At 38.2% G+C, this 24,597-nt stretch overlaps 1 protein-coding gene across 2 annotated transcripts in view; it reads left to right on the forward strand.

The window, feature by feature from the left end:
* Positions 1 to 340: 340 nt before the first annotated feature.
* SCN10A (sodium voltage-gated channel alpha subunit 10) overlaps positions 341 to 24,597 on the forward strand; it is a 101,593-nt gene continuing 77,336 nt past the window's right edge. For both annotated transcript variants that reach the window (XM_031952469.1, XM_031952476.1), the window contains exons 1-5: positions 341 to 579; positions 11,661 to 11,995; positions 12,722 to 12,840; positions 14,210 to 14,290; positions 23,121 to 23,249. In XM_031952469.1, coding sequence (XP_031808329.1) covers positions 11,711 to 11,995; positions 12,722 to 12,840; positions 14,210 to 14,290; positions 23,121 to 23,249 — 614 coding nt within the window. In that variant the 5' untranslated portion in view covers positions 341 to 579; positions 11,661 to 11,710. The remainder of the gene's footprint in view (positions 580 to 11,660; positions 11,996 to 12,721; positions 12,841 to 14,209; positions 14,291 to 23,120; positions 23,250 to 24,597) is intronic.

Consider the following 24,597-nt stretch of genomic DNA (forward strand, 5'->3'; position numbering starts at 1 on the left):
GCTCCCATGAGCATCCTGGAAGCAGGACTGGAAACAAGGGAGAACCACTAGTCATCGGCTCTCCATTTCCTATTTTCTCATCGGCTGGTCCAGCGTGAATCAAACAACCTGCTCCGTTATCAGGATGCTCCCTGCTTTGGGGCTTAAATCATTCACTGATATTTGAAGAAAGAAGTCTGGGTTTGGGCTAAGTGCCAGAGTTTGCCGACTTGCTTCCTCAGGTTACAGGATTTCCCTAGAGATCATTTAAAATCACATTTGTTACTTGTTCCTACACACACACACACACACACACACACACACACATACACACACACACACACACACAAACACACACACACACAACTTTCTCTCTCTGGCTTGCACAGGCGCATGCATACACTCTGTCTCCCTCCCTTCCTCCTTCCCTGCTTCTAGATAATGCATTTTCTACAGTGGGAGGCGGCCAGGATGGAACCCAGGACTGGAGATTAAAATGGTACCCGATGAAGCAAAATTGTCTACTATTCTCTGAAAGGCCGTCGAGATTCTCATGGATGTCAGGAGATGCACCTTGACCAGCAAGAGGAGGGAGAAAATGTAAGTGTCTGCACTAATTTTTACTTGAAGTTAGCAATTTGCCTAGGGGATTGGGCTTGCATCGCTGCTGGGCAATATAACCTTTCAGATGGATGAAAGGCAAATGTTAGAAGTTTCTCTCCCTCTTCATCTCCTGAAAATTATTCTACTTTTCACTTATTTGTATGATTTGATCAATTATCTCCTCAAATGGTGGTGAATTGGGGGACTTTATGGGGGAAAGTGAAGGCTGCCCACTGAAGGGTCTCTCATTTAGTATCCTCATTGGTCAACATTTCAAGGGGAGTAGGAAGATCCAGATTTGGTCCCTTCTGAAGCCATAGGGTTCCCCTGATTATCTCATGGGGTGGGCCCCTACACTAGCCCATCCATCCTCTAGTAAAATGAGCAACACTTCTGTCTGCTGCTAGTCTGCTGCTAGTAAAACAAATCATGTCAAGGGTGGCGTCCCCCGGGGGATAAGAGAAAATTCAATCAGCAGGTCCGAATTGAACAGTTTTGTTGGGAGTGTGGTGAATATTGGGTTGATAGCTCTAGAAACATTGATGAAATGGAAAAAAATAACCCTCCCAGAAAAGACTTTGAAGACATTCAGTGGTGAGGGTCTGCAGGCAGGCAGACAGTGGGAGTCACGCCTCGGCTAACTAAGGACAGTGGGCTTCTGGGACGCCTTGCAATATGCTGGATGGGCAGTATAGAGTGCTGAACTCAGGCGGTGGGCTCCTTGTTACCCAAGTAGCCATGCAGAGTTTCCAAAGCAATGGAGTGTGTTTGGATTCTTTTCTAAGAGACAGTAAAAGACTTTGTGATGTAGACCTGGGTTCAAGACATACCTGGGACAGCCACTGCCTTTGTGAACCTCAGTGAGTCTCAGCCTCCCCATGTCTCAGGCAGCCCCCCAAGATTAAAAGATAGATATGAATTGCTGTTGTTCACTAAAAGAGGGAGTTTCCTCTCTGGTGATTTTTCTATACTGATAAAATTCTGATTAAAAAAGAGAGATTTAGAGAGAGGAAGGGGAATGGGAAAAAAATGAAATTAGTCAAAAGGCCTGAGTTCAAACTTTAGATCTACCACTTACTAGCTAGTTGTGTGACTATAAACAAGCAATTACTTTCTCTGAGCATTTCCTTCAACATCTGTAAAATGCACAGCCCAGCAGACAGTATTACTTTAGGAAGAGATACATAAATAAGCTGTTAAGGGCCCTGTCAGTGAGATACGTGCTTATGAGTATTGTTATGAGAAGGATAAAAATGAGTCAGATAGGAAAGAAGCCTGCGATATCTCCCCAGCAGGCTCCAAAGTCAGGAAGCTGATGGTCTCTACTGTCTCTCTCTTCCAGAACTTTGGTACATTTTTGTGTTAATTCACCACTTAAAGGGATTCTTTGGGACTTGAAGAGAAGATTTCCCAACCCTCAAAGCTCTCAGAAAAAAGCGAGAGCAGCTGAATTGTCAACTGAAGTGTACAGTGATAGGAATCTGGGATACAAGTCCCCGGGGATGGGTCTTGGGCACTAAAGGAGGAAAAGGTAAAGGTTCAGTCAGGAGAGAAAAGCACTATTCCCTAAGGACTGAATGAGTGCTTAATAGAAATGTCAGAAAAGTTTTGTAGATTCCCAGGACATGGGAACTGGAAATACCCCCAGAGATGAGCTAGGACAGCCTAGACCTGAACAAGAATCCTCTCTAATAATAATGATGGCAGTGGCCAGAGCTCTGTTTGTATGAGACCCACCTCAGGTACCTACATGCCGTATGACTCTTGGCAAATCCCTGGGCTGCTCAGGGCTCCCCACAACAATCTGGTACTCATTAGCATCTTGCATTGGTAAAGTTCCTTTACCTGGGAGCTCTCCCCATCAGTGGAACCATAGGTCCAATTGGAGATAATAACAATATAGTTAACATTCATTTAGCAAAGTACAAACAATATTTTTTATCCTCCTAACGTCCTCAATAATCCAGGCTTTCCTTGAATATCCTCAGGAATGGGGAACTCAGTACCTTCCAGAGCCATCTCTTTGCCTCCACTTTAGGACAGCTCTCATTGTCAACTCTGCTAGATACTTATAATACTGAACTAAAATGAAGACCATTCCTGCCCTCAAGGAGCTTACATTCTCCTACAGGGAAAGATAAGTGTGTGTGTGTGTGTGTGTGTGTATGTATAGATAGATAGATAAGTGTGTGTATGTATATATATATATATATATATATATATAAAGATAAGTGTATATATAAATATACACACATATATATATATATAATTTATTTATAAAATACATTAGATTAGATCTAAAGCTGCCTCTCCAAAACTTCCACCTGCTGCTCCTGCCTCTGCCCTTTCTGGGACAAAGAAGAGTCCAGCTAATTTCTCCTCCATCTAACTGCCCTTTGAATACTTAAAGACAATTTTAGGGCTCACTTAATAGAGAAATAAGATATTTTCCTAGCTTTCCCCCCCAAAATTTAATGTTTCCTCAAGAGGTCCTACAAGAACTGAGCAAAGAAATATCCTTTAAGGGACCTTCTGTTCTCTTTTTTTTTTTTTTTTTTTTTTTTTTTTTTTTTTTTTTTTAACAGAGTAATTGGTTTTTTTTTTTTTTTTTTTTTTTTTTTTTTTTTTGCTGAGGCAATCTGGGTTAAGTGGCTTGCCCAGGGTCCCCCAGCCAGGAAGTGTTGAGTATCTGAGGCCAGATTTGTTCTCAGGTCCTCCTGGTGCTCTACCTACTGCACCACCTAGCTGCCCCCTGTTCTATTTTCTAGAATCCGTAATGCTCACCCTGGGGAAGTGACAACATTGATCAAGCAGTAGAGGAAAGAATTGATGGCGTCTGAAGGTTGATAGTGGGCTCTTGGCCAAGATTCTCTAAGGAAGGATGGCAGATGATGGAATGGCCTTCATTACAGAGTGTTATGGTAGAAATGAGACAGAAGGAGCTTTGGCCACAGTAGCCTGTGGAGACCCTCTGACAAGAACAATGGAAAGGAGTCAAATAATCTTAATTCAAATCTTGCCTCCTGTGCTTAGTAAGCTCTTCTGAGCCTTAGTTTCTTCATCTGTAAAATGAGGGAGGTACTCACGAATGACCCTTCTAGATCTTTGGCCCAGGGGAGATAGCAGAGTGTTGGACCCGGAGTCAGAAAGGAAGGGGTTTACCTTCATAGCTGACTTACAAGACCAGTATTTTAGTTGAATTACTTGGACTCTTCATTTAGGTTTTAGTATATAATTTTCGAATAGCCCTGCAAGAGGTATTAGGACAAGAATCAGTAAGAAATAGAGCATGTTAAGTTGAAATCAAGCCTCAGATTTAACCCTATTTAATGTCTATCTGCCTCAATTTCCTTATCTGTAAAATGAGGGTCATAATAACACCTACCTCCTAGAGCTGCTGGGAGAATGAGGTAACATTTGTAAAGTACTTTACAAAGTTTTGTTGTCCAGTTGGTTTTCAGTCATGTCCAACGCTCCTCACCCCACTTGAGGTTTTCTTGGCAAAGACACTGACTACATTGGTTTACTATTTCCTGCTCTGGTTCATTCTACAGATGAAGAACAAGTGTTAAGTGACTTTCCCAGGATCCTACAACTAATAAGTGCCTGAGGCCAGATTAGAACTCGTGAAGATGAGTCTGCCTTCCTGACTCCAGGCCAAGGACTCTATCCCTTGCAGGGCCACTTAGCTGTCCTTGTAAATCTTACAACATTATCTAGGCGGTCGTTATCATTAATTTGTTATTATCATTTTATTATTACTGGAAGGAAAAGTGGAGGGGACAGGGCAGGACGACATCTTTCTTTTGCCTTCCAACATATGAATTATTTCTTCCAGGAGCCTGGCCACGGCTGGAATCAGGTTGGGAACAATAGTCTCTTGAGGACAGTTGGCTATGAGTTTGCATCCCAACACACTTTTCCATTCTAAATGTTCCCTCCAAAGTGATTATGAGAAGAAGATCATTTTCAAAGTCAAAGTTAAAGTCATTATAAAGTTTTGGCAGGTCTGGCTGGGAACTCTAGGTCCCTTGAGCCTCCTCTCTCTCCAACTCTGTTGAACTGAACAAATGTGGTACTTACTGAGTACTCTGCTAGATACGTATAATACTAGAACTAAAATGAAAACCATTCTCCTACTGGGAAAGATAAGTGTGTGTATATATCTCATACACACACACACACACACACACACACACACATATATATATATATAAATTTTCTTCCCAGCTTTTTGCTTCCCTTCTAATCTAGACTACATTAGTTTTGTTTGGGCAAAACCTTTTAACTTAATGTAGTTATAATTATCCATTTTGCATCATTTCATAATGAAATTTCCTAATGTTCTCTAGTTCTTTTTGGCCATAAATTCCTTCCTTCTCCAGAGATCTGACAGCTAAACTATTAGTTCTCCTAATTTGCTTATAGTATCACCCTTTATGTCTAAATCATGAACTCATTTCAACCTTATCTTGGAATAAGGTGTGAGCAGATCTTCACTTTAGAAGACAAATCTGACTGAGTGGAAGATGGACTGCAGTAGGAAGCCAATGGGATTTATGGAGGGAGAGTGTGATAGACCCAAACTGTAGAAAAATTCCTTTTTTATCCCCCCTAATTCTGACCTCTCCTTTACTTATATTCTCTTATGAATTCATCCTCCTATTTTGCAGCATATTCTTATAAATATGGTTTACTTCCCTACAAGATTGTAGCCTCTAGGGAGGAAGGGACCATGTCTTTGTACTGGGGAAGGGGACAGATTTCAACCTGCCATTTCTTCTCATTGATCATAGTTCTGTTCTTGAGCTTGTCAATCTCTTTCCTGAAATGTGATATTCAAAATTGAGCAAGATCATTCAGCCATCACCTGATTTAAGCAGTTGGGAAGGCGACACAAATGGAGGGAGGGATGGAACCATTACCTCACAAATCCTTCTCACTCTGCCTAGGCTTCTTAAAGCAGCCCAAGATGATATTCGCTTTAATTGTATAGAGCTTTCTGCCCACTAAAATCCCCAGAGTTTTGGTTTTGTTTTCATGTGAACTAACATCTAATATAATAATAGTCAGCATTTACATAACATCTTGAGGTTTGTAAAATGTTCTCTCATGGAAGGTAGATGCTATTGTCATTCCTATTTTACAGATTAGGAAACTGAGGCAGACAGAGGTTAAAGTGACTTGCCGAAGCTCACCCAGCTAATATGTGTCTGGGGCTAAATTGAGCTCAAATCTTCCTGACTCCAGATCCAATACTTTATTCATTGTTCTCCCTTATTGACTCAATTAGACAGAAGATGTCTCACCATCTTGTCCTTTGCAGTTAATATTTTAAACCTAAGTGGAAAACCATATGTGTCCTTATTATATTTCAGATTAGTCAGTTCTGTAGTCTCATTCTGTCCTGTTGAGATCTCTATAGATCTTGTTTGTTTTAGTCAATATATCAACTACCTGTCTCACTTTCCTGTAATCTGCAGATTAGATAAACCCATTCCCTACAATTTCATCCAAGTAATCGATTAAAATGTTGACCAACATGAGGCTAGGAGCAGAGGAACCAGAGGAAGAGCCACTCTTCTGTGTTTACATTGGTTTACTAATCTCTCTGCTTTTAGATTAGTCTTTGAATGAGTTCTAAACCTACCTAATATTGAACCCAGATGTCTCCAGATTCTTTCAGAATAATTGACATTTAAAAATTAATTTAAGATTTTAGAATAATGTACATTTTAAAAAGTCCTTTACAGTTTACAAAGTGCTGTGGGCAAGTTAATTCCACTCAAGAGCCTGATGTGGATGGAGTCCTGTGCTAGAGACCTCCCTTAGGCATTATGAGTAGCTCAAAGTTCTGCAAAAGCCCTTCTTTTAATTCAAATCAATTCAATTCAATAAATATCCATAAGTACGCCATGTGCCAGGAAGGGTGCTAAATGTTGGAGTTACATAAAGAGGCAAAAAACAGTCCCTGCCCTCAAAAAGCTTACAATCTAGTGGGGAAGACAATGTGCAGACAAATCTGCTCTGCCAAGCTGTCTTTCAAGGACAGCTTAAACTGTCAAAAATAACTGGCATTTTCCCATTTATGGCAGTCGTTCTAGCTATATACAAAGGATAAATAAGAAATAATTAGAAGATAGGAAGCACTGGAATTAAAATAGTAGGGAGGTTCCCTGTAGGTGGTGGGATGTTTTCTCTGAGTCTTGAAGGAAGCAAGGGAGGCCAGTAGTTGGAACGAGGAAGGAGAACATTTCAGGATGAGGGAGTGATGCTAGAGAAAATGCCCACAGCCAAGAGATGGAGAGTCTTCATTATGGAACATCCAGGAGGCCAGTGTAACTGGATCAAAGGGTATGTGTCAGGGAGAAAGTGTAAGAAGGTTGGAAAGGTAGAGGCAGGTTATGAAGGGCTTTGAATGCCAAGCAGAGGATTTGCTTAACATCTTAGAGAGTAAGACACATGCATCAAATTATTTAAGCCCAATAGCATCCCTAGAAGGAAGACTTGGCCACTTGGCAAGTGGTGGTATCCTTTGTTTTATAAGAATGACCAAGTTCAGAGAGTTGAGGTGATTTCAAATGGTGAATGATGGGACCTGGATGAGGACCCAGTTGTTCTAGATTCCAAGTCCAGCATACCTCTAACTTACCCCACCTATCACGGTCTAATAGTTCTTATTCTCTTTGCTTATGAAGCCATCCAAAATCAGCAAGTATTTTTAGGAGACCCCACTTTCTTGGTAACAAATGGCATATTGAATTGAAATGGCCTCCATTATTTTCTTATGCAGCCCAATTTTTCCTTCCCAACCATGGAGGCCAGAGGTAATATTGTCTCCATTTTGTGGATAAGGAACCTACAAGATTCTGTGATTGTCCCAAGACTGCACAACTAGGAAGTGTTAGACCGAGGAGTTGAGTTCATCTCTTGACTCTTTATTCCAGTGCCATTTCTGCTATGGATTGGGTTCAACCAATTGAGCATCTTTAATGTTCTTCTCTTTGGATTTTGCACAAAATCTGAGCTTTGAAGGCTTTATTATCAGAACTCTGAATTTAGCAAAATGTGTTGTTTTCCATTCAAAGACAAATTAAGACTTAATAATTTAAATTCAACAAATATTAAGTTCCAACTGTTTCTAGAGTACTTTCTTAAACATAATTTAGGCCATGGAATAACAAAAGTTTAGAATTGTAAGGGACTTTAGAGATCATTGAGGTCAGTCTCATTTTTTTACTGATGAGGAAACTAAGATTCAGAAATAGTGACCTGTCCAAGGAGTTACTGTCAAAAGGTAGAAAAGCAAGTTGATTCCTGGTCTTCTGATCCTCAATCTAGTTCCATTTCTATTCCATTAAGTTGTTACCTATATAGCCCTCAGGAAGTTTATACTTTAGTAGGGTAGAGATAGAGTAAGGGAAAGGAATAGCATCAATGGAGCGCTGGGAAATATTCAACAACCAGCTCTCCCCCCAAAAAATGTACACAGGAAATGCTTTAATCTCTGTTATTACCATTTTCTCCATCATTTTCTTATGTCTAGACAATCTAGAAACAATAAGTCAGGTCCTGATTTATACTGTTTGACACTTTCATAACTATAAATGCTCACACTGAAAATTTAACAATAGGCTCTTCCAAATTATTTTGGGGTGGTTCCAGTAGACCCCTAAAGAACATATACACTAATTTATAGTAATTGATGAATACATAAAAGAGATAGAAGGAAAATGCTACGTGAGGTCCGAGAGGGAGTGGGGGGAAATAAGGAAAGCTTCCTGGAAGAGGAAACATTTGTATTAACTTTAAAGACTGACAAAAATCCATCAGACTGGGAGGGAAAGGCATTCTAGGCCTATAGCTATAGGGTGGCTTATAATCATAGGAGTTATTACTGTTTTACACTCAACAGGACAGAGCTGGGGTCTTTTTATGAATGTGCCATTCTAGGATAAACAGACCTTTGGAGAAGTTAATTAGAGGAGGCTAGATTATAGATTTAGAACTGAAAAGGGATTTTGGAAAACCATGAAGTCTTGCCCCCTCATTTTAAATGTGGGAAAACTGAGGCATAGGAAGGTGACATGCTTAAGTAACTTGCCCAGAGTCACACAGCTAGTAAATGCCGGAGGCAGGATTTAAACTTAAGCCTTCTTGATTCCAATCTCAGAGCCCTCTTCATCATCCCATGCTCTCTCTCAATAGGGATAAACACAAGAATTGTCCACATGGCTTTGGTATTATTCTATCTATGGTCATTGTAGCTAGTTCTTCCTCTCTGTCTTCCTTCCCCATCCATGGAAGGGGCACGTTCTGAGCAGAAAAACGACCAGGACATTCACAGAGATCTGAGGGTTTGAGGGGACATCAGGCTTAAGATGAACCATCCTGGATATTTCAAAGTAGAGCAGGAAGCATCACCTTCCCCCCAGGGATGTCTACGGGCAAAAGAGGGATGAGTGACCCCTCATCAGATACACTCTAGAGGGAACTCTTTCTAGATATGAATTGGAGTAGATCAAGAACTCTTAACTGGGATCCCTAGTGAGCTTTTTGGAGATTTGTGAAGAAGGATGGGTGGGAAAATGACACCCTTCCCTCCCCACCCCCACCTCCAACTAACAATTTTAAAAATGATGATTGTAAATGCCCATACAGAGGCTTCCCCAGACCACCCAAGGGACCAATGAGTCGAAAAAAGATTAAGAATGAGGTCCCCATGCTCCTGGACAGCCTATACCCCTAGGATTTGGGATCGTTATCACTCAGGATGTTTGTCAAAGTGTCTGACGACCACAGAGAGGCTCTTTGCTAGGAGCTGCAGCCATCACAGTGCCAGAAAAGATGGCAAACACTTTAAAAAGACTTGTCAGATGATTGATAATGGCTGTAGTTTAAATATTCAACAAGTCAATCACACAGTCTTCTGGCTTGCCAAGCGTCTCGATGATGGCCAGAGTCCCCCTCCAGGGACCCACTGGCTGTTATCGCAAGGGAGGGATTCATGAATCTTAAGGAGCCCCTCCCTGCTCAAGCCCTCAGTCCTAAGTCCCATTGGCCTTGCCAGTTGAGGGCGAGTTCTGCCATGTGCTCCAAAGCTAGAAAGTGTCAAATGTGATCTGGCTGAAGCCCATGTGCCTGCTGTCCAAGGATCAGTCTGGTCAAGTGTGAAAAGGGATTCGTTGCTCCGTCAGATGCAAGGAGTGAATTTTTCAGCCACAAAGAATCTAAATAGTGTCACACATGGGTGAGACCCATGACAGGGAGGGAAGACCTTTGATGAAATATAGAAACTGTGGCTCGTTGGACTGAAGAGACTTGGCTAGAGATGAACCCAATGAACAGTTTAATCTGGGTAGGGGAGAGTTCCATAATAACATTAATGCCCCAAAGTAATTAAATGCAAATTACATTTGTCATTTTAGGGCCATCTCTGGTCAAAGGGAGACGCCAGGTCTAGAGCCTTTCACTTCAATGGTCCTTGCAGAATCGATCAATTCACTTCAGTTATACTAGACTCAATTCATTGCCTCCAATTTGTCATACATTGTGCCAGTAAGTTAGTCAATCATCAAGCATTTATTAAATACTTACTGTGTACAAAACAGCATATTAGATGCTAAAGGCCAAAACAGTCTCTGACCTCAAGGAGTTCACATTTTAGTCCCAGGGCATTGGAGAGTTGGGATACTACAAGTATACAGAAAAGTAAAAAAATATATACATATATATATATATATATATATATATATATACACAAAAAAAATTTTTTTTTAAATTGCATAAGTGTTTAGGATGGACTTATGGGAGTTATAATAATAGGTAACATTTGTATCACATTTTAAGGTTTGAAAAGTGATTTACAAATACTTCTTTTGAACCTCACAATAACCCTGGAAGTTAGGTAATATATTATCATCCTCAGTTTATAGATGAGGAAACTGAGGCATGTAGAGATTAATCGACTTGCTCAAAGTCACACACAGAATGTCTGAGGCTGGATTTGAATTCAGCTCTTCCTGACTCTGGATTTGGTGTTCTAACCACTGTTGCACATGGAGTTAGAATTAACAAGTGGGGATATCAGGAAAGGGGAAGGCCTGATGCAGGAGGTGACATTTGAAGAGAGCTGGGCCTTCCAAGAGTGGCACTAGGTGGTGTCATAATAGATAAAAAGCTTGGAGTCACCCTCGGCAATTTGCCTCAATTTCCTCATCTATAAAATGAGTTAGAGAAGGAAATGACAAATCACTCTAGTTTTTTTTTTTGCCAAGAAAACCCCAAAAGGGGCCATGAAGAGTTGAACATGACTCAAATGACTTTGCAACAACAAAAGTCTTCCAAGACTTAGAGGTGTGGATGAGTGGAGCCCAGAATTTATGAGGGTGATTAATGAGAAGTTAGCTGGGGAAAGAGGCTGGAACCAGAAGGAGAGAACTTTGAATTCTAAACAAAGGATTTTGCCTTTTAGCCTTAAAGTCAGGAGCTCCTGAAATGCTTTGGTCATAGCTAGGGTTTTAGCAAATTGCCTTGGCAGCCGAGTGGAGGATGGATTGGAGACAGGAGAAAGACTTGAGGCAGGAAGATCACTTTTGTGGCAGCTGCAACAATCCAGGTCAGAGGAGAACGGGGTCTAAATTTGGGTTGCAGTTGGGTAAGTATAATAGAGAAAGGATTGAATGTAAGACATATCCTAGAGAAAAATAAACAAAACTTGGGAATTGATTTGTACTGGAATGACAGCCCCTTCAGGACTGGGTCTGTGTTTTTGCCTTTCTTTGAACTCCCAGCATTCAGTGTGTTGTTAGCTCGTAATAAGTATTTAATATTTGATTGATGGGGGAGCCATGAGGAGAATGAAGAGTCAAGATCTCTGTGCTGAGAAGGAGGCTGGTGCCCTTGGTAGACATGGGGCAGTTTGGAGAAGGTTAGTGCTGGGGGAAGAGGATGGAGATAAGCTCTGTTTTGGCCATGCTGATCTGGAGATGCTCAAGGGTCCACCACCAATTACTTAAATAAAGTCTTCTTGCCTTCTGATTCCCAGCCATTGTGGTCACTGCTATTCTTTTTTCCAGTCATTTCATCTATTAGGAATTAAAAATGCTTTCTGAAGAAGAATGAAAAGATGGAAAATCCCTTTGGCTCCCTGGAGACAAACAACTTCCACCCTTTTACTCCCGAATCTTTGGCTGCTATTGAAAGGCGGATTGAGGAGGAGAAACTTCAGAACAAGTTGAAGAAGGAACATGAGGGAGAGGGAGAGAAAGACTCAAATGCCAAAGAAGAGAAGCCCCGACCCCAGCTGGACTTAAAGGCCTGCAACCAACTGCCCAAGTTCTATGGAGAACTTCCCCCAGAATTGGTGGGGGAGCCCCTGGAGGACCTGGACCCTTTTTACAAAAATCACAAGGTAAGATCCCAGGGCCTGACTCAGGTGGTAGTTTTGTGCTTATATTGATACTGTGACTGGGAGGACCCAAAGGTCTGGCCATGAGGCCTTTGCAAAGACCTTTGACCCTCTTTTGTGACCCAAAGCTTTTGTGATAGTTGACATATCTATGCAGTCTTCAAAAGCCACATAAAGCCAACCTAGGGCTGCCTTTTCCTCATTTTTACTTAAGAGGAATTCTAGTAGATCATTTTGCTAAACTCCTGAAATGAAACAGAAAGTAGCCAGGTTAGCACTTTGGCCCCTGTAATCATGAGAATTTGGTCCCAATAATCAAGGAACTGGATTGTAAAAGCGACCCTAAAACTGAAGATAGTCAGGGTTGATGGCCTTCAACATCCTATAACTTGTCCCTGTCACTCCGTCCTTGGTCTTGATCTTCCACATTTATGGAGTGCTTGATCTGTGGGTGGAGATGGGCAGAAGGACATAAGCCAAAAGTTTTGTGCTGTAACCTTTGTTTTCATTCACTAAGATGGCCCTGGGTAGAACAGTCAGTAACAGAGGATGCCCATCTTCTAAGACACTGTCTGGGTGGGAATCAGACACAGGACATCTGATGCTGGTGACAAAGTTGAGTGCTCCACTTTTGCATCAGCATTGGGCAGGTGTATAAGTAAATAAGTTCCCTTGTGGGACAGGTCTGCTTAGTTACTTAGGTTTTATTTTATACTTTTGTTTTAACAGACATTTATAGTGCTAAACAAAGGGCGGACAATCTTCCGGTTCAGTGCGACCTGGGCTTTGGGGTTACTCAGTCCTTTCCATCCCATCAGGAGAACTGCCATCAAAGTATCGGTCCATTCATATCCTTTATGATGGATATTTTTTTACCTTTTAAGGAAGTCGAGTGTATCTGGGTCTTGGTGCCACATGTGTTTCTGTGTCCTCTTGAGATAGAACATTCAGCTTGCCTCAAATCCTCCAATGTTTTTAAAAGGGAAGATTTAAAAGGGGAAAGATGCTGATTCTGCCGATCTGCAGGAAAGAAAATTGCTCAGGAATTCCCCACACCAATGAAATCACAGGTGTAGTTTTTAAAAAAACCCAAGATGGAAACAATCCATTTAATAACAATTAGAATTTATAAAGCACCTACTATGTATCAGACACTGTGCTAAATGCTTTTACAAATATTATTTTATTTGATCCTCAAAACCACTATGGGAGATAGGGTCTATTATCATCCTATTTTATAGGTGAGGAAACTTAGGCAGACTGAGGGTAATTGGCTTGCACAGGATCATATACTAAGTGCCTGAGGCTAAATTTGAACTCAGGTCTTCCTTACTTTGGGCCCAGTGTTCTATCCATTGAGTCCCTTCCCTGCTTTTGAACATTCAAAAAGGTTTCTGTTTTTAATAACAGACATTCATCTAATTTGCAAGAAAATTATTCAGAAAGGAAGCTTCCAAATGACATAAAGGGGTGGGTTCTTCCCCCATCCATTTCTCTGACTTTCCCAGGAACAGCTTCAGGTCAATATTCTGATAATAATTCTATTTTGGGGGAAAATGATTAAATACAAAAAATAAATGTTCACTTGATATTCTAAGAGAATTAAGTTTAAAACTTAATCGATCCCTAATTTCTCCTAGCACTTTGACAGTTTTTTTGCTTGGTATTTAATCCAAGTCATTCTACAGCTCTGAACCTCAGTATCTCCATCTATAAAAGGGGGGCAATAATGTGACATGACGTAGCTCTTATGAGAGCATGTCCTAAAATCTCTTTGCAAACATGAAAGTGCTGCATAGATAGGGCTCACTGTTATTGTTATTATTGTTCTTTTATTTTAAATATTAGCAAATATTTCTTCATATAGTCTTAAGAAACTCTTCCTTTCCTTTTCCCCTTTGAGTAGCTATTTCCTGCCATCAGATTACTGTCATCAGAGTGAGTGAGTGCACCTGCATTCTGAAAACCAGTCCAGTCTCCTTAGAATGCGGACAAGCTGGGGCAGGCTGCCCTTCTCGCCAAGCAAGTGTCCTATGAAAGGATGTTCAGGGAGCATAGTTCAGGGAAGCAAAGGCTTCCAGGCCCTCCCTCCTGCTCAATAGAGACCTGCTGTTCATTGAATCATCCACAAGCCCATTTGGAGAAGATCCTCCAAAAAGGAAGTCTCTTGTCCCCACTGAAATCTGTCACACATTCTCCTTAACAAATCCTTTTCACCCTGTTCAGTTTCTTCATCATGATGACAATTATGGTCAACTGTGTGTTCATGACCAAGACGGAAACTCCACCAACTGTTGAGTAAGTAGTTTCTCCTCATTTGGCAGCCCTGTCCCAGCTTATGTTTTCCTTTTATCTTCCTCAGTCACATTCCACCTCTATTCCCCTACCCACTTCTCTGCCTGATATGCTTTGGCTTTGCAGATTTCTTATTAATAATATAAATAGAGATTTTGGAAGAAGTCTTTCATCTCACATTCATTAGCTGTGGGGATAGTGATGTTCCATAAATCTTGCTTAACCTCTATTTTCTCTTGAGAGTAATGATTATCTTTGGATGGTAGGTGGGGGGTCTAGACCTATGAGTTTTTCTGTCTAGGGAATTCCCAGTGACCTTCTATAATACAGAGAAGTATCCATGCTGTAGTTTATAGTCTTAGGGACATTCTGAGTGACAGCCAGCATATACCAAAGGCAAAACTTGAATTCAGGTCTCCCTGACTCTTAGAATCTGGGCCTAGGATCAAATGAGTCACTCTATATAAAGTGCTTTGCAAACCTTAAAGTGCTAGACAAATATTAGTCATCATTACTATTATTACACAGTACCTCTCACCATTATAATAAGGTTGCCCACTATCACCATCACTATTCAATAAAATTGTATTAGAAATGTTAGCTTCAGCAATAAGAGAAAAAAAAGAAATTGAATAAATCAGAGTAGGTAATGAGAAAAGAAAATTATCACTTTTTGCAGATGATGATGGTATACTTAGAGAATCCTAAAGAATCAACTGAAAAAACCACTAGAAACAATGAACAACTTTAGCTTAATTGCAGGATATAAAATAAATCCACATAAATCATCAGCATTTCTATGTTACCAATAAAGTTAGCAGCAAGAGATAGAAAGAGAAACTCCTTTTAAAATAACTATAGATAATATAAAATATCTGAGAGTCTACCTGCCAAGGTAAAGCCAAGAACTATATAAACACAATTACAAAATGCTTTTCACACAAATAAAGTCAGATCTAAACAATCTGAAAGAATATCAAAGGGACAGCTAGGTGATATAATAGATAAAGCACCAGCCCTAAAGTCAGGAGGACCCGAGTTCAAATCTGGTCTCAGACACTTAACACTTCCTAGCTGTGTGACTGCAAGTCACTTAACCCCAATTGCCTCAAAAAAAAGCATATCAAGTGCTCATGGGTAGGCCAAACTAATATAATAAAAACGACAATTCTATCTAAATTAATCTATTTATTCAGTTCCTCTCCAATCAAACGGTCAAGAAATTACTTTAAAGAGCTAGAAAAATAATTATAAAAAATAGGTCCTTGTCTTTCTTACCCCATAGTAATGTTTTGAAGGTTAAAGGCATTAATGAATGTGAGAAGACGTTAGAAACTCTTTGACCTATCATTTTTTAGCATTACATTAGTTTCCAATTAATTTTTGATCTATCTTTCCACTGCCCTTTAGCACATATAATTTTTATTGCATCACGATCTCAAAAGAGTGCATTTAATATTTCGCCTTTCTGCGTTGATCATGAGGTTTTTATGCCCAAATATGTCAATTTTTGTGTAGTGTCACATACCACTGAGAAAAAGATATATTCCTTTCTATCCCCATTAAATTTCTCCAGAGATCTCTCATATCTAACTTTTCTAAAATTCTATTCACCCCTTAAATTCTTTCATTTACTTTGTGCTCAGATTTATCTAGTTCTGAGAGGAAAAGATTGGCATTCCTCACTAGTATAGTTTTACTGTTTGTTTCTTTCTGTAAATCATTTAATTTCTCCTTTAGAAATTTGGATGCTATACCATTTGGTCTCTATATATTTAATATTGTTATTACTTCATTGTCTAGAGTACCTTTTGGCAATATGTAATTTCCTTCCTTGTCTCTTAATTAGATTTCTTTTTGCCTTTGCTTTATCTGAGATCATGATTACTAGCCATGCTTTCTTTTTTACTTTAACTGAAGCATTATAGATTCTGCTCCAGTCTTGTACCTTGTACCTCTGTATGTGTGTGTGTGTGTGTATGTGTATGTGTTTCAAATGTGTTTCTTATAAAAAGCAAATTGTAGGAATTTGGTTCTTAACCCACTTTGCTATATGCTTTTGTTTTTATGGGAGAGTTTATTCCATTCACATTCTCAGTTATGATTACTAACTATGTATTTCCCTTTATCCTACTTTTCCCATTTCTCTCTATGTGTCTCTCTGTCACTCCCATTTCTTTCCCCAACTTTTCTTCCACTTCTCTTATTTGATTCTTAAAATCCTTTTTGGGGTCATGTAAGAAGATTTTTTGGGCCTCAGACAATTCATAATCTTCTTTTAGACTTCTGCTGTAGATGTTTTGACATTGTCCTCTTCTGAGTTTGTTTTTGATCTTCCCTATTGCCATAAGAGCTTTTTGTGGTCAGGGATCCTCCTCCACATTTCTAACCTATTTTGTGACTTTTAAAGTTGAGCTCAGCTCCTGAGGTATAAGGAGAACTATCCCAAGTTTGTTGTGCTAGGGGCCAGTGGCCTGATCACTGGCTTTCTGCCTCAGGGCCTCTGGGACTGGCAGCTTACCCGCTTTTCTGGAGTGGCCTAACCTCTAGCCTGTTGTGCCAGGAGTTCCACGGCTAGCAGTTAGCAAGGGCTGGAGGCCTCACAGCTAGCTTATTGTGCCATTGGCCTTTTGAATCAGGACTATGGACCATTGGCTGCTGATCTGTCTTGTGGCTAGGAGCCTCTCACTGACTTGTCTGGTTTGTACTGGATTACACTCTTCTTTTACCCAATGAGATAGACTTTTCCTTCAGTCCTTTGAAGTTATTTTGAGCTGGAAAACTGTTTCACTCAACTTTTCTGTGTGTGTTTTTTTGTTTAGAGGCTTAATTTAATGTTGTTTTGAGGGAGCCTGAGGAGAGCGTGACAACTTCCTGGCTGTTCTCTATCATCTGCTCCTGTCTCCTTTGAAAACTCTTAACTTAGAAATGTAAGAAAATTAGCATCTAAATAAATTCTCAGAGTAAACCAAAAGAAGCATCACCCATGTGACAGTCACTATGCTAAGTAATAAGAGTACAAAGGGAAAAACTCTGTGTGTGTGTGTGTGTGTTTGTAGTCTGCCTTCCCTTGAAGGCATTCTTACTTACATTCTACTGGGCTTATTTATCTAGACATGGAAATTAATATAATAATTCCCATTTCTGGCAGGGTTACAAAGTAACTTTTTTCTCTCGAAACTCCATATTAAATAAATAACATAAGTATTATTATCTTTATTTAACAATTGAAAAAAACTGAGGCTTTCATAGTCATGTCATATATAGACAGTGAGAATCTGAGGTAATAACTGCAATAAAACTCCTGGAAATAATTTAATTAGAATTTTTATGATGTTTAAATAAGAACAGGCCCAAAGGTAGTTACCCTGCAGCTGATGTAGTCACTGCTCAGGTAAAAGGCAGAGAAGCCTCTTTAACACATGCTTGGGCTGCAAGGATCACATTAAGCATCTCCAAGGAGGAATTAAATAGTAGCCCCCAATGGCTAGCTGAGCCTATCTAGGAAAACCCCAAGGATGGAATCTGTCTTAATATTCCTAATAAAATTCTTAAGTGATCTTTCTTCTATCAAGAAAGTCACTTTCTGTCTCTATCTTATACTTACTTCCTCCCCTCCTAGCTGGTTTTCTCACTAGACTTGCTAGTTGGTAATGTCCTCAATTCTGCCTATTTCCTCATAGAAGAAATTGAAGTCATAACTATGAAGGAATAAGAAAGGCTTTGGTTCAGAGCACAAAAAATTTAATATATACATTCTGTCTAATACCTTAGAAATAATGAGTTACAGTTGTGGAGAAATGAATAAAAAGTTCTTTGCCCAGTCACACAAGATGGATCTTGAATCCAGGTCTCCTTGTCTCTAAGGGAGCTCTTTGTTCGCTGTTATCACACCTGAGAATCGTCAATTAAAACAGGAAGGTTTGCCTTATACAGAGTGGGGGGAGGCTTTAGCAGAAAGGAGAGAGAGAATTTGAAACTCAGAATTTTTTCTAAATGTTAAATTTTTTAAAAATATAATTGAAAAATATTCAATGAAATAAAATTGTATGTACACACACATTTAAAAACAAGAAGCTAGTGTTCTCTTGTATAAACTACTAATTTCCCCTATGACTTTATTGAATCTATCTCAAAAATTCTTCTTCTTCTTCTTCTTCTTCTTTTCTTCTTCTTCTTCTTCTTCTTCTTCTTCTTCTTCTTCTTCTTCTTCTTCTTCTTCTTCTTCTTCTTCTTCTTCTTCTTCTTCTTCTTCTTCTTCTTCTTCTTCTTCTTCTTCTCCTTCTCCTTCTCCTTCTCCTTCTCTTCCTCCTCCTCCTCTTATTCCTCCTTATCTTCACCATCTCATAGAATAGAAGCTCTTTAAGGACAAAGACTATTACATTTTTTCTCTGCATCCCCAATATCTAACATAATGCCTCACACATAAATATATACTTGGTAAATCCTTATTAAATGAATTGTTAGCAAATATTTACAGAGCCCTCTGTGATAATTTATATTTATGGTTTGGAACTTTGGGATCTTTTTTTAGGATTGCAACCATATCCATTAAGGAAGTTTGTTTATAGTTTTCTTTCTCTGTTTTTGCTTTTCCTGGTTTAGGTATCAAAACCATAAGTGTGTCATAAAAAATTTATAGAACTCCTACTTTACCTATTTTTTTAAAAAATAGTTTATATAATATTGTGATTGATTGTTTCTTAAAAGTTTAGTAGAATTAATTTATAAATCCATCTAATGTTGAGGATTTTTTCTTAGAAACCTCACTGATGGCTTGTTCTATTTCTTTTTCTAAGATTGGTTTATTCTAAGTATTCCATTTCCTCTCCTTTTAATCTGGACAGTATATATTTTTGTAAATATCCATCACTTTCACTTATATTATTGGTTTTACTGGCTTATAACTGGATAAAATAACTGCTAATAATTTCTTGACTTTCATCTTCACTGATGGGACAATCACTCCTTTAATTTTTGATATTGGTAATTTGATTTTCTTTTTTCTTTTTTAAATCAAATTAATCAGTGGTTTATTTTTTCTTGTAGAACAGATTTTAATGTGTTTTTTAAACTTTTAAAATATGTTTGATGCATTTTTTAACTTTCAATTTTATTAATTTATCCTTTGTTTTCTGACTTTTAATTTGGTATTTAATTGGTATGGGAATTAATAGGTTTGAGACACAGTTTCTGGGTAACTTAATAATTTTAACAATAAAGTCAACATGTTGTTTGGTCACTTGGCCATCTCTCTTAGACCAAAGATAAGCATGCTAGTGGGGTCACAGTTTATATACTCTTCAAAGAAATAGGTGTTCAATGAGATGCTGAGAGTGGTATTAAGTTATCCTTTAATAGAGAAACTATATATTCATATCACTTCCAGCCTGGGCTACCTAGACAAAATAAAAATCTGGCTTCTTGCAAGTTTGAGCAGAATACAGTAGGCTTCCTTACCTTATATAAATTTCTTGTAAGGTTGAGTGATGTTTGACTAAGATTGAGGAGAGTTAATTCAATCTCATTATCATAATGATCATAATTCTTCAAGAGACTAAACTTTTAAAATCAGGACTTTGGAAGTAGTGGAGAGCTTTTAATCTACTTAAATTATTAGTTATTAATAATCATTTCTCTCATTGGGGATTCTTAATTTGTTCTTTTTCTGGTCTTTTTAGTTGCATGAACAATTCATTGATCTGCTCTTTCTGTGTTTTATTGATATACACATTTAGAAATATATACTCCTAAGTTCTGCTTTTGCTGAATCCATCATATTTTGACGTGTTTCACTGTTGTAATTCTCTTTAATGAAGTTGTTGATGAATCCTGATTTATTCTTTGACCCACTCATTCCTTAGGATTTGATTATTTAGTTTTCAATTAATTTTTAATCTATGCTCCAACTGCCCTTTATTGAATGTAATTTTATTGCATTATGGTCTGAAAAGGATGTATTTACTATTTCTGCTTTTCTACATTTGATTGTGAAGTTTTTATGCTCTAATACATAGTCATTTTTTATGAAGCTGCCATGTATTGCTGAGGAAAAGATATATTCCTATTTCTATCCAGTCTTCTCCAGAGTTCTGTCATATTTTAATTTTTCTAAGATTCTAATTATCTCCTTAACTTCTTTCTTCTTTCATGGTTAGATTTATCTACTTCTGAAAGGGGAAAGTTGAGGTTCCCCATTAGTATAGTTTTGCTGCCTAATTTCCTCCTATAATTCATTTACTTTTTTTAAAAAGAATTTGTATATTCTGTCCTGTTCTGTTTTAATTTTTCTAAGATTCTAATTATCTCCTTAACGTCTTTCTTCTTTCATGGTTAGATTTATCTACTTCTGAAAGGGGAAAGTTGAGGTTCCCCATTAGTATAGTTTTGCTGCCTAATTTCCTCCTATAATTCATTTACTTTTTTAAAAAAGAATTTGTATATTCTGTTCAACTCCAGTCATCAAAAATACTTAAAAGTACTCTATTTCATTAACTATTAGCCTTTTCCCTTGAAGGATTATACTTAATTTTGCTGATGTGGAGATTAAAATTATCCCATCTACAATAGGATAGATGGAGCCAATGGTACTCTATTAAAGGGTCCATGATCCACTCTAATGAAGTGGCCTTCAGATCTTTCTCACAATCTGAGATGCCACCTCCTTCCAGGGCCTTTTTTCAGGGCTAGATGTCCGGTCATTCTGGAACAGATATGCCAAATATAGAATAGTTTCACTGAATAAGCAATATGTCAGCAGGGTCTCAAGTTGGGTAAAGCAAGGAATATCTCCACATACAGGTTTCTTCTTAATTTGGATAGGAGGAAATGGTGCAAGCCATCATAGTCAGTGATCTGACATAGTTAACTGCTCCTATTGCACATGTGATTGGTATAGTTGTCACCTCTGACAAGCTGGGCTTGGTCATCTTCACAAGGAAAAATAAGAGTGGAAGGTCTTTAGTTAAGTTTCTATAATTAGGCAAGTTAACCTGCAGCTCACAGCTCTAGGGCCTTGTATACAGAACTTTGGTATGATTCTATTAAATTGCTTAATACTAATTGAAATAGAGTAGGAGTCCAAAAGGAATTATTTTTCTGAGTATGTTATTCTTAAGTCTATAATTCTTTTGTTTTCTGCAAAATCACATTCCAAGATCTTTGTTCATTTAACATGGTATCTGCTGAATGTTGTGTGATCTTGACTGTGTCTCCCAATATTTTAATTGTTTCTTTCTGGATGTTTATATTATTTTTTTACAAGGGAATTCAGAAATAATTAACTGGTAGTTCTTATTTTAGGATCTTTTTGATAGATTCTCTCACCTTCCATTTTGGCCTCTGGTTCTAGAATATCAATCAGTTGGGATTTTTTTTTTTTAGAATTTCTCAAAATATATCTCGACTCTTTTATTATCCATGATTTTCCAAGAGTCCAATAATTCTTAAATTATCTCTCCTTTAATTATTTTACAAGTTAGTTGTTTTTCTGATGAGATATTTTACATTTTCTTCTTTTTTTTATTTTTAAGTTTTATTTTATTGTTTCTTGGTGTCTTGTGGAGTCATTAGTACCCACTTATTCAATTCTAATTTACTGTTAAGTAAGTGTTAAGTATCTGAGGTCAAATTTGAACTCAGGTCCTCCTGACTTCAGGGCTGGTACTCTATCCACTGTGCCACCTAGCTGCCTCATTCTAATTCTTGAAGAGTTATTTTCATAAGTGAATACTTGTACATCTTCTTTTCCATTTTACCAATTATCTTGGATATTTTTAAGGTGCTATTTTTTGCCTTTTTTTAACCAAGCTATTAATTATCTTTTTATCATTTTCTGTACTTGCTCATTTCTTTGCCTAATTTTTCCTCTACCATTCTTATCTGATTTTTAAAAGACTCTTCCAATAATTCTTTTTGGACTTGTGTACAAGATCCATTTTTTTTCTTCGAGGTTTTGCTTGTAGCTATTTTGACTTCATTATATTCTTCTGGTTTGTGTTTTCCATCTTCTTTGTCATCATTATAGAGTTTTATGGTCAGGTTCTTTTTTGTTGTTCCCTTATTTTTTCCAGCCTATTTCTTGGCTGTAAATCAATGCCAAAGTTGGACTCAATTCTCATCATGGGGAATGTCATAAGCTTCAGATTTTTTCTACACTGATGTTTTTACAGCTAATCCTGTGAATTTAGAAGTTTGGAGGTTTGAAGAATTGGAGGTGATACTGCTTTTCAGAGCCCCTACTCCCTCTTAATCAAATTGTTCTTCTCTATCCTTGAACTTGACCCAGAAATGGAATTGCAAAGGAATGCCAAACAATATATAACCCAGCATCCAGTGCCTGTAATCTCTTTATGACTTTCTCAGGAGTTCCTGAAGCTGCTCTCATCACAACAATTCTTTACCACCACCTGGTTTCACTACTGGTGTGCAGCCATATGAGCTCTGAGCCAGGTTCCACCTCTATGTCACTGATCTCTCCTTCTTCCTAAATTATGTTGGACTGGAAGAATGTCCCACTCTAACCTTTTTGTTATCTCTGTCATCTCAAAATTTGATTTGAGGCATTATTCTAAAGTTGTTTAGAATATTGGAAGGGCTCAATTGAATGTTTCCTCTACTCTGCTATCTGGTTTCTTTCCTCCAATTTATTTTCTGAAAATCTTATTTGTATTGCTATTTTTTGCTTTTAGAAAATATCTGTATTCAAATATGTTCTTCCCCTCTCCATTTGCTAGAAATTCATGCCTAAAGATTTAAAAAGAAGGAGAAAAAAATGAACAGATCGTTGTTCCCCTATTGTAACTAATATCCCTGTATTTCTCTACCTTCATAGGTATGTCTTCACAGGGATTTACACATTTGAATCTTTAATAAAAATATTGGCTCGAGGATTTTGTCTGAATGAATTCACCTACCTTCGAGATCCATGGAATTGGCTGGATTTTTGTGTGATTTCCCTGGCGTAAGTAATTCTCATGTATATACACATATGCATGTGTGCAACTGTGAACTCATGTTATAAAACCAAAACTTTTGGAGGGAAATGTAAGCTCCTTGAGGACAGGGATTATTCCATTTTTGTAATTGTAACCCCAAAGTTTAACAAACTACCTGGCCTAGAGAGGGTATTAAATATCTTTTTTTTTTAATTGAATGATAATTAAGGGGTTTTCTTGTTATTCATAGGGTTTAGTTTTTTCTATTCAAAAAGGTTGCCTGACATAACAAGGAGCAGCTGGGTGACTTAGGAAATAGAGAGAACCAAGCCTGGAGTCAAGAAGATCTGAAATCAAATCTGGCCTCAAACATTTACTAGCTGTTAGACCTTGGGCAAGTCACTTAATCCTGTTTGCCTTAGTTTCTTCAGTTGTAAAATGAGCAAGAGAAGAAAATGGCAAACCACTACAGCACCTTTGCTAATAACACTCCAAATAAAGTCATGAAGAATTGGGCATGACAGAAAATAATTGAACAAAGGACATGACAAAGAGAGGAAATGGGGCAAAAGGGGTGTGTTGAGAGAAGTTAAGGATTTGACACTGATTTGTGATAAAGAGACAGTATGGTATTTTGTATTAGTTTTGGAGTAAAGAAAGCACAGAGTCCTGTCTTTGGTGTGTACTGGCTATGTGATCCTAGGCAAATTATTTAAATCCTTTGCGCTCTAATTCCCTAAAACAATAAATTATAAAGGCATTTTTTTTTTGCAGCGGGAGTGTCCCTCCTGCCAGTGTAATAACAGTAATGGTCTGAATGAAGAAACAAAAGTCTCTGTTAGTATCATAAGATCAAAGACTTAGAATTGGAAGAGAGCCAGAGAACACATTCTCTGACACTTCATTTTAGGTGAGGAAACAGTTCCAAAGCCTAAAGTCACTTAGGTAGTAAGGAGTTTGCCAGGATTTGAATCCAGGTTCCCTGGCACATACAAATCCAGCATTTTTTCCTTATCCCTCTGGGGTATTATCAGAAACCACACAAGATGAAAAGTAGGGAGGTAGTTTGCCCACCTGGATGAGATTACAGGGGTCCATAGGAAGATAGAAGTAAAGATGGGCCTCAACAAATATAAAAGGCCAGTCTTCCAAGGATGGGTCAAGAGGATCTCCAAGCACCTGGATCAAAAGAATCTCCAAGCACCTAGCATAGCAGTGGATATTGAGTAGGTAATTGAGAATTAGTAACAAAAGAGTCACCTGGGGTTCAATCCCCAATCATTATTTTAAATGAACTAAACATTTTTAATATTCCTATATTAGATAATATTAGCATAATTGGCATATAGTAGGTACTTAATAAGTGCTCATTCT

The sequence above is a fragment of the Sarcophilus harrisii genome, chromosome 1, assembly GCF_902635505.1.
Source record: "Sarcophilus harrisii chromosome 1, mSarHar1.11, whole genome shotgun sequence".
Taxonomy (NCBI): Eukaryota; Metazoa; Chordata; class Mammalia; order Dasyuromorphia; family Dasyuridae; genus Sarcophilus; species Sarcophilus harrisii.